The sequence below is a fragment of the Lissotriton vulgaris genome, unplaced genomic scaffold (assembly GCF_964263255.1).
Source record: "Lissotriton vulgaris unplaced genomic scaffold, aLisVul1.2 SCAFFOLD_1008, whole genome shotgun sequence".
NCBI lineage: Eukaryota > Metazoa > Chordata > Amphibia > Caudata > Salamandridae > Lissotriton > Lissotriton vulgaris.
Window position 1 is genome coordinate 292,364 of NW_028255746.1, and position 10,899 is coordinate 303,262.

The following is a 10,899-nucleotide window of genomic DNA, read 5'->3' on the forward strand; positions in this document are numbered from 1 at the left end:
AACCAGATACCTTCATGACGGGGATCCGGAGAGGGATCTGTTTGTTCGCTTGGAGGAGGTGGTTACATAGCCACAAGGAATGGCAAGTGAAAGACGGTATACCGGTGAAAGGCAGATGCCTATTGATACCCACGCCTAGACTGAGAAAACAGGCGTTTGAGTGGTGTCATGATTCCCCCAGTGCGGGTTATCTGGGGTACGAGAAAACGGTGGCCAGTCTGGGACGTCATTTTTGGTGGCCATCCATGAGAGCAGATGTCAAAACATGGGGGCAGGCCTGTACCACATGTGCTACCATGAAGACGGATCAAAGCAAAACCCAAGGACTCCTTCATCCCCTTCCTACCCCGAATAGACCATGGGAGAACATTTCATTAGACTTCGTGGTAGGTTTGCCAAAAGATCAAGGAATGACGGCGATATTGGTGGTCGTGGACTACTTGACTAAGATGGGGCACTTCATAGCATGCAAACAGGTACCTACTGCAGGAGAACTTGCAACGGTATTGCTAACTAACGTGGTCCATTTGCATGGGCTGCCCGAGGTGATTGTGTCAGATAGGGGGTCACAGTTCACGGCACAATTCTGGAAGACGTGGTGCTCTGCGCTGCACGTCCAGACAGTGATGTCACCAGCTACCACCCCCAGACAGACGGCCAGACGGAACGCCTAAACCAAACTCTAAAACAGTATCTGCGCTGTTTTGTGGAGCAGGGGAAGGAGGAATGGGTTGATCTGCTTTGGATCGCGGAAATAGCGTACAACAATGCCACTCACAGTTTGGCTAAATCATCCCCGTTCTACAGCAACTATGGTCATCATCCGAGGTTCGTGCCCTTTGTCCATCCCCTGCGAGAGAGCAAGATACATGCCACTGCGGAAAGAGTGGCCCACATCAAGGACATCTTGTTACGCTCCAGGGCCTTCTTGATTGACGCGAAACAAAGATATAAGGCTACAGCGGACAGAAGAAGGAGACCTGGTCCGATATACCAGCCGGGAGACCAAGTTTGGATATCTACAAGGAACATGAGGTTCCGCAAAAACAGCATCTTCCATCCTAAATACATGGGGCCGTACAGGATCACCAAGTGTATGGGTCCGGTGAATGTGAGGGTCTGCTTACCCCAAACATTAAGAATACATCCCGTGTTCCATGTGTCACTGCTCAAACCGGCCTTGAACAAAAAGTACGCGAAGCCCAGACCGATAGTGGTGGAATCAGAGGTGGAGTATGAGGTTGCGGGTATCCTGGCTTCCAAGTGGCTAAGGGGAAAGTTGTGGTACCTAATAGCCTGGAAGGGATATGGACCAGAGGAGCAATCATGGGAACCGGCTGCAGGGGTGCACGCACCGCGCCTGGTTTCACAGTTTCACCGTTGCTTCCCTTCCAGCGCAGGCCCCGTGGGGGGAAGCTGAGGGAGGGAGGATGTACTGTCAGGAAATCCCTGCACCGACAGGGAAAAGACATTCCCGACTTCAACGGACTACGACTCCCAGAAGGCCAAGCGAGACGAGAGTTACATAACGCAATCACCACACGCCTATAAAGGCGGTACCTAATCCAAGAAAGGGTGTCAGATATTCTAGTACCTACACGGCCTTCCTCCAAGCGGTTCCTGTGCTCCAGTAGTGAGAAGAATCCCAGCAGGATCCTATGACAAAGACGGAGGTGGGTCGAGTGAGTCTCCCCGGATCGTTCTTTGTTAATCCGCCCTGGGTCTTCTCAGTGAGCCGCCAGGAAAGCTTCCCTGCAGCTTCTGACTCGGCCGAGTTGAGAAGCCTGTCTGTTGTTTGTGGAAGCGGAAAACTTTGCCGCCGACAACTCGGAGGAGTCGTAAATCCCACACGGGAACAGTTACTGGTGTGAGCCGTAGCTCCCAGCCTGTTCCGGACCTACGGGAGGCTCCAGCCGTTACGCACACCAGGAGGTGTTTTCCGCGTATCGGCTGTAGAGTTTCCGAAAGGACGATCGAGCGGCTGCTCTCGTCAAACAGCATTTGGCATTATTGGGACAACGGTGACGCATCACCCGGAGGTGAAGCAGCGTCCCGTTGTAGAAGAGGAAGAGGTCGAGCAGCTGCTCCCTTCAGGTCGAGACCCCGGCTGGGTGTTTCCCTGACTCCTCTGTGGAATAAGGTCGAGCGGCTGCTCCCTTCAGGTCGAGACCCCGGCAGGGAGTCTCCCTGTATCCACTGTGAGAAACGGTTGTTTCCACAATTCCATCAAAACACCTCGAGTGGCATTTTCGGCTACTGTGTTTCTGCCCTCTGTTGGCGTACGCTGGGACCGGCGTATATGCAGAGGACGGGGTACGTATACCGGCTGAAGGTGACCAGTGACTAGTTACCTTATTGATTTCTTGTATATTGTGTCTAATTACAATAAATCACCAAACCTTAGAACTGTGTCGTGTCCTGTTTTGTGGTGTCTGTGGCGACCCCGAGACCTTCAGGTGTTACACTTGTAAACCTGGAAATATGTCAGAAACCATGAGAGTTGTGTGAGAACTTGAGAACACCTACTGTAATGCCCATGGAGTGCCACCCTTGAGTAGAATAAGACAACACAGCAATTTGCACAGCAGTGTCACTCTAAGCCAATCAAGGAGGTGTGTGGCTTCATAAATCTGACTCAGATCTTTTTATCATGTGCGTGTTTTTTTCTTGGTGCAAACATGATGCAAGGCTCTCATAAATATGCCTCATGATTTATTATTAAACAAAGGTACCTTCAGCAAGTGCATAATCCCAGAAAATATTTTCATTAACATTTATAAAGGCTGGGTTGACACTTTATTTGAGGTGGTAGTAAAATATGAATGTTTTGCAACTACAATTCAGTTGCAAAAAGTTATTATAAACCATAATTAATCTACATTTTAAAGGAATGCCTTTAACATGCCTCTTCATAATACCAATCTTAGCGAACCATATCCATATCGTTAAATGTACTTTAAAGCTTTTGAAAAGTATTTAGCATTTACGAATGCTAAACTCTTTAGTATATGGAGCCCACTCTCCCATACTCCATAAACTATAAACCACAGTTGATGGCCTTCATTTATCTTATTCATCTTCTTTTTCTAAATTAATATTTCCACATATTTAGTCAAAAATCCACTCTCACTCAGGTCTAGTAATACCCAGTCACATAGGTAGTCACATAGAATAGTCATCTGCTGATCCTTCGTAGACATCAGTTCATATAATAAGTATAGTTGCGCTGCAGCAGCTAATCCTATGATCTGCTCTTCTGAAACTCTGGGGTGGATCCCAGGAGCACATACGATTGGTCAGTGTGTAAGGACACGTGTCCATTACTATGTGATGCTCATTTGCTGCTCCTGTATGGATCCTTCCACCCCCTACGAAGATCATACTATGGCTCTCTGTATGAAGCCAGTTCTAAAAGCATGCTTCTAAAATGTTCTTGGGTTAACGCTGCAGCATGTTTAGCGGCTTGTTGTACACCTTTCATGGTTTGCTCCTATGCCATTCATTGGTAAACCCCTTAGAGCACAAACTACCATGGGTTATAGACTTCAACTGTAAATGGATTGTTCCTCTGCTATTCATAGGTAGAAACCCAGAGCTTATTCTAACAGAGGTTGAATACTTCATATTCCTTTGGTTCCTTCTTATTGTCTCCTGATTTGATACTCCCTCGATTAACACATAAAAAGTCTAAATATGCGATGCACATTCTGCTGCAATGTCATTCGTTGATGAACCTCCGGAGATTTTATTCCTATTGATTGGAAGATGTACATTGCCATTGTTGATACTCTGTTGCTCCTGGGTAGCTCCCAGAATATATTCAGTGACTTGTTGCATAATGGCTATTCCTGTGAGCTTCTCCTCTGCTTGTCTGGGTCACACCTCCTAGAGCACATACTATGACTTCTGTACGTACATTGGATTGTTACATAATTGTCATTCCACTGAGTTGCTCCTCAGCCATTCCTTGGCAAACCCATAAACTCATAGACTATGGGTAATGATATACAGTTGATTATTATGGGTTTCTTCTCTTACTCTCAGAATGAACACCAGTTTTAGAATATAGTTAATGGAAGAAGGCATAACTGCACTCTTCCATGTTCATTGGGCCTCATTATGAAGGGCCCCATCAGTTACTGCAACCGACTGACCTCCTGTTGGCCATCCCAACCCAGCAATTAGGATGTTTAGTCAAACTCCCATTATTTACAATGGCAGCATGCATTCTGAACAGAATCCCTCAAGGTGCCTTCCACAGGTGCAAGGATCAACAGGAAGGAACTATACTATAGGCGCCCCCTCGGCCTCCAACTGGAGGCCGTGTAGCCATTAGGGTCCACTTCCAACTGTCTTTCTGTGTCCGAAAGGCGGGCACAGAAAGGCTGTTAGAATCTGACATTGTAATCCTTCAGGTGGAAAGAGCCACCCTTCGGATTATTGGGTGCTTTCCGAATGGCAGGCGGGCTCCCCAAATCCATCGGAAGCCATTCGGAAGCCCAGTTCGGATTCTTTTCCGACCGACTACCTCCAAATGGGTCGGTCAGAAATGAATACGAACCGCTGATTATGATGCTGTAGGAACAGCTCGTACAGAGGTTCAGAGCTGGTTACAAAGGCATCGTAATCGGCCCCCTGGAGTTACTGGCATCACTGTTATAGATGCCTCTAGTGGTTGGCAAAATGCAGCCTATATTCCAAGCCACTCACAATGAGGGTGTTACAATGAAGGATGAATAATACAGATGATTAAATCCTATGTTTATTAAGCAATCATCATACAACCTCCAGTGTCACCTCACAGGCTCAATATGGTGTATTCTTGAACTTTACCCTATCGCTAGCAAACTATTGTCTGCCATGTTCCAATGCAAAGCGATGTCAAAGGAGATGATGGACAGAGTGTTTGAGCAAATCAAACACTTACCCTAGTCAACTGATCTGGGTTTTATTCCATTACCATTCTTAAGCTCATTCGACCACCCCAGTTCAGACATGGCTGTATGCAAATCAGTATGACCGTGTGCCTCATAGGAACAGTCCAGCCCGAACTGCCAAGCCATGTCTTCCCTGGACATTAAACAAACATCCTAGGACCGGTTTCGGGTTCATAACCCTCATCAGCCAGGCTATCTTGAATCCAGTGGCAAAGTGAGCAAGGGACCCATGTCTGGGGATACCCTGTCAACTTAGGGCGAACAAAGCGATACCAAAGGGGGATGATGGACGGAGTGTTTGAGCAAATCAAACACTCACCCCCAGTCAACTGATCTGGGTTTTATTCCATCATCATTCTTTAGCTCACTCCACCACCCCAGTTCAAACATGGCCATATGCAAATCAGTCTGACCCCGTGCCTCATGGGAACAGTCCAGCCCGAACTGCCAAGCCATGTCTTCCCTGGACCGGAAACAAGAATCCTGGGACAGTTTTCAGGTTCATAACCCTCATCAGCCAGGCTATCTTGAATATAGTGGAAAAGTGAGCAAGGGACCCACGTCTGGACATTCAAGCTAGCCTGGCTGATGATGGCTGATTAGCCAGAAACCGGTCCCAGGATGCTTGTTTCCAGTGTGCCTCAACAGTGCATGAAAGTACAGTCTTCTGCCTCTAAGGAAAACATTTAAAACCATAATTCTAGGAGCTTAAGCTGCTTTCACACATCTCTTTGCCTGCCGGGAATTAGTGATCATGCCCACCACATCTCTGAAACCCACAAGTCTTGCCTAATTAGCAACTCAGCTCTATCATGAACTTCTCAGAACCATGGTTAAGAGTATTAATATGCACTTTTCATGCTACAAAATATCTTGCACGGTTCTCATAAAATAGATATTAAACTTGTTATGAGGAAGTTGGATAACTGCAATTTGTTGTCCTCTGGTCTTTCTAAGTCCTTTATAAATGTTCTACACAACTTAAATATCAGGGAGCCAGATGTTGCCTGAACCCAAAGAGGTCTTAGTAGATAAATCTCCCTGCATGTCATAGTCAGGTCTCACAAGAAAATCTGGGAATTTGTCAAGCAGACAACCAAGACTTTAACAGAAATTGGGTTTCCATCATTTTAGCTCTATCAGTGCACATCACCAATCTTTCAAAGATCTGTTAAGATATCATTGGTGCCTGTCTGAGGAAAAGTATACATGTTTTCTGCAGAACATTGTAAACCATTCAGATTCAGGCTCATAAAAATATAGAAGTGAATTTTGTATATTAAGCTTACATTCTTGTGTGTTCCGACAATTATTTTGCAACACTTTATGAAATTGACATTGCTTCCTTTCAATAGCTCAAAACAGCTAACAGTGTGGCTCACTAATATCTTGAATCTTGTTTTAGATATCTAAATCTTAAACAACACTCACATTCTGGGAGACTCTCTAATGCACATCAGAATGAAAATTCAAAGAGGCCATCTGAATTAGTTAACTCATGGCAGGCCATATACATATTATATTAGAAATATACAATATTACTCCATCAAAAACACATGAAGCAAGTTTACCTGGTGTGGATTTGCATCTGAAAAACAGTGGTTGAAGAGGGGCAGAAGATGCAAGCAGAAGCATTGTTTGGTCTTCTACCCCCTCTCCAGCATAACAGGGGAAGCAGAAAACACTGTAATTAAGTATTAGCCTAGAATGCCATTGGAAACTTTCTGCCCAATACCCTCTGCTACTATTGACCAGCACCACCCAGTTGACACTAAGGGCTTTATTATGACTTTGATGGAGTGAGGGGGCTGCCAGGCTGCCACCACTTCCACACCACCAAAGCCGTTTGAGCACCGACATCGAGATTTTGCATTTTATCGTTTCTGGTGGGCCTTTCTTTGGTGGTCCCACAACAGTGTCTGTGAACATGGGCACCATAATGGGAGCACCAAAGGCAGTTACTGCAAGGGCTAGACTCTGCATTCCATGCAATGCAGGAAGTGGAATGTACTAAATGTGCATCCCCTTGCACTGGGCCAAGAGACGGCCCTGTAGGCCCCCTTTTTATCTTCACTGCCAGCAGTTTAATGGAGTTAGAACCTCCATGAGACCAGTGGTGGCAAGGAAATCTGGAATATGCTTGGTGCTGCCGAAGGGCACAACGCATTGCTTCAACCTTCAAACCAGCAAACAATCACCAGGGATGTCTGATCTAGCAGTTGCGGCAGTGCCATGGATGTCTGACCACATTCTGCAGTTGGACCGATGCACCACTGTGAGTTTGGCATTCGCCGGACTGACAAACTCATAATTTGGCGCTTAAGTCCCTATTCACAGCAGGGCTTAAATGCAGGGGTAAAATGTCAGTGAATTAGTCATTAGTATCAAGGAGCACAGGCATGTTTTGACCTGGCATTTCCAGGCTTGCAAATCTATTCTCCACTCTTGGAACAGTATCCTGTAATACAAGTGTAGTGGTGTGCACCTGGATTCAGATTTCAGGTCCTGTATATCCTAGTACCTAGTACCAATATGATGACTTTGGCAAACATGGACAAAAAACATTTAAAGCTTGTCTTGATATGTAAGAAATGCCCGAATGTATATTTAAATAGGGTTTCATTCTCTGTTAGGTCTTCGCCATTGGAGTACTTTCCATCACTGGGTTTTACATCTCCAGGTCAATATCTTCCTTGCATTTTCTTTTACTTCATTGTTTCTCAGGCTGTATATCAGAGGGTTCAAAGCAGGTATCAGGATGGTGAGAATCACAGTAACCAGTTTGTACTGCCCCTCAGAAGAGCTTGCTTTCGGTAGTATCTCATTCAGGAAAACACTGCCATGGAAAAGAAAAACACAGGTCAAATGGGAGATGCAGGTGGAAGCAGCCCGGCTTCTCCCTGCTGTGTTACCCATCTTCATGATGGCTGTAATAATGTATATGTAGGAGAAAAATATAACAAGGAGAGAGCCTGCAACTATAAAGGAAGCAAATACAGAAAGGATCAATTCATTTGTCATGATGTCAGTGCAGGATAGCTTCAAGAGCACTGGATAATCACAAACAAAGTGGTTCATAACATCAGGACCACAAAAAGATAACCGATAAAGACAACTTGCATGTATCAGAGAGTTTATAAAGCCACCTATGTATGACCCTACAACCAAACGCAGAATCATACTATTGTTCATGATGACTGCATATGTCAATGGATTGCATATTGCTGCATAGCGGTCAAATGCCATCGCTGCCAACAGGAAGAATTCTGTGCTGGCAAAGCCACTAAAGAAAAAAATTTGAGCAACGCAGCCAGAAAAAGTGATTATCCGTTTCTCAGTAAGAAGATCAGCCAGCATCTTGGGAGAAATAACAGAGGAAAAAGATAAATCCAGAAAAGCAAGTTGGGTGAGGAAAAAGTACATGGGTGTGTGAAGCTGGGGGCTGAGCCTAACAATGAGCATAATGCTGCAGTTGCCCAGCAGAGTAAAGATGTAGACTGAGAAAAACAGTAAAAAGAATGGAACTTCCAGCTTTGGGTCATTGGTGAATCCGACGAAGTAGAACTTGGTCACAGCGCTTTCGTTTCTGGGCATCATGTCTTTGGATGGTAATATTTATCTAAGAGAAGAAGACATATAGCAAGTACATCAACTTCCATACACTATTTTCCAATGTACACACATTGAAACCATAGTCTGTGCAAACCTGTAGAATAATGAATCTCACTTATTATGATGGTCAATGTCGCAATGCAAGTACACTTGCAGATAACAATTCATCTCTAGATTGAAAAAGATACTCAAGCTTCTCCACTTAGGAATGCCCGAAATCCATATGCAACATGCTTTCACCATATGTCTCTTAGCATTGCTGTCTTAGGTGAGAACTGTCATAAGCTAATTCTTTAGGCTCATAAGGCATTAGGCAGTTCAATAAGAAAGCCCACCTCATATCACTACAATACTGGTTATATATGTTTTAAGTTCTCTCTGTTTTAAGTTCTATATGTAGTCATATTTATTATTTTTTCATTTAATAAGCAAAATGAAGTTACATTTACTATTTTGAAATAAATATCTATATGAACAATATACTCTCAATCTTAGAAGACAATACCATGTTGACACAGTTCATTTTGTCATATGTGTTCTAACAGTATACTTGTTACAGTGTTATAGGTATTGAATATTGATAGTTCCTAAAGGCCTACATCCCACATGTGTCTGGAGATTGAGAAGAAGCAAAGCACTTACAATAATCCTGTGAAAAAATTGTTGGTTCATCCACCAACAAGCACAACCAACAATATATTTTTTACTACTGATACTCCAATTGCATATTACTTGAATATCCGGAAACATTATTTATTTTCATCATCATCCTCATATCAAACATGTGTGACAGTTTTTAATGTTCAGACAGCTTTAGATATAAATTGGCAACATACCTATTGTACAGAATACAAATTAGGGTTCCAATTAAAATCATCACTGTCCGCGTATACCCACAACCCGATATTCTGAGTACCGTAATAACTGACATCAATCAATCAATCAACAACATTTGTAGAGCGCACTACATACCCGAGAGAGTCTCAAGGCGCTGGGGAGGGGCACTACTGATCGAAGAGCCAGGTCTTGAGTAGTCTCCTGGAGGTCAGCAGGTCTTGGGTCTGTCATAGATTCAGTGGGAGGGTATTCCAGGTCTGGGCAGTGAGGTGGGAGAAGGACTTCCCGCCAGTTGTTTTCCTTTGGAAGCGCGGGATTGTGGCAAGTGCGAGGTTGGTGGAGTGGAGCTGGTGGTTTAGGGTGTAGAAGGAAAGTCGTTTGTTGAGGTAGGCTGGGCCGGTCTTGTGGAGTGCCTTGTATGTGTGGATGAGGAGCTTGACGGATATCCTCTTGTTGATGGGTACCCAGTGTAGGTTTCTCAGGTGGGGGGTGATGTGGCAGTGGCGTGGTACGTGGGGGATCAGTGGTGCTGAGGCGTTTTGGATGCATTGCAGTCGTTTGATGAGCTTGGTCGGGGCTCCTGCGTAGAGGGCGTTTCCGTAGTCGAGTCTGCTACTGACCAGGGCCTGGGTGACTGTTCTTCTTGTTTCTGTTGGGATCCACCTGTAGATTTTGCATAGCATGCGGAGGATGTTGAAACAGGAGGAGGAGATGGCGTTGACTTGCTTGGTCATAGAGAGCATTGAGTCGAGGATGATTCCTAGGTTGTGTGCGTGGTCGGTGTGTGTCAGGGCTGCCCCCAGTGCCGTTGGCCACCAGGAGTTGTCCCAGGCGGAGGGGTTGGAGCCGAGGATGAGGACTACCGTTTTGTCAATGTTCAGCTTCAGTCGGCTGTTCTTCTTCCAGTTGGCGACAGCCTTCATTCATTTGTGGAGGTTGGCTTTGGCAGTGATGGGGTCCTTGTTGAGAGAAAGGATCAGTTGAGTGTCATCGGCGTAGGAGATTATTTTGAGGTCGGACGACGTGTGCAAGCAAGCCATGTAAATGTTGAACAGTGTCGGGCTGAGGGAGGAGCCCTGGGGTATGCCGCAGAGGATCTCAGACACTTTGGATCGGAATGGGGGGAGGCGGACGCCCTGGGTTCTGCTGGAGAGGAAGGAGGTGGTCCATTCCAGGGCTCTATCTCGGATCCCTACGGCGTGGAGGCGTGTGCATAGTGTGCGGTGGCAGACAGTGTCGAAGGTGGCGGAGAGGTCCAGTAGGATGAGGGCTGTGGTCTCACCATTGTCCAGCAGTTTCCTGATGTTGTCAGTGGCAGCGATGAGGGCAGTCTCGGAGCTGTGGTTGCTGTGGAATCCTGACTGGGAAGGGTCCAGGATTCTGTTTTATTTGAGGTATCGGGTTAGCTGTCTGTTGACAATCTTCTCAATTACCTTGGCCAGGAATGGCAGCAGAGAGAGATGGGTCAGAGGTTCTTGAGGTCTTTAGGGTCAGCCTTGGGTTTTTTGAGTAG

General features: G+C 45.5%; 1 protein-coding gene across 1 annotated transcript; it reads right to left on the reverse strand.

The window, feature by feature from the left end:
* Positions 1-7,595: 7,595 nt before the first annotated feature.
* LOC147659016 (olfactory receptor 5J3-like) lies at positions 7,596-8,534 on the reverse strand. Its single transcript, XM_086952042.1, has one exon. It carries the CDS (start codon positions 8,532-8,534, stop codon positions 7,596-7,598), a length of 939 nt encoding a protein of 312 aa, XP_086808168.1.
* Between the last annotated feature and the right edge of the window lie 2,365 nt (positions 8,535-10,899).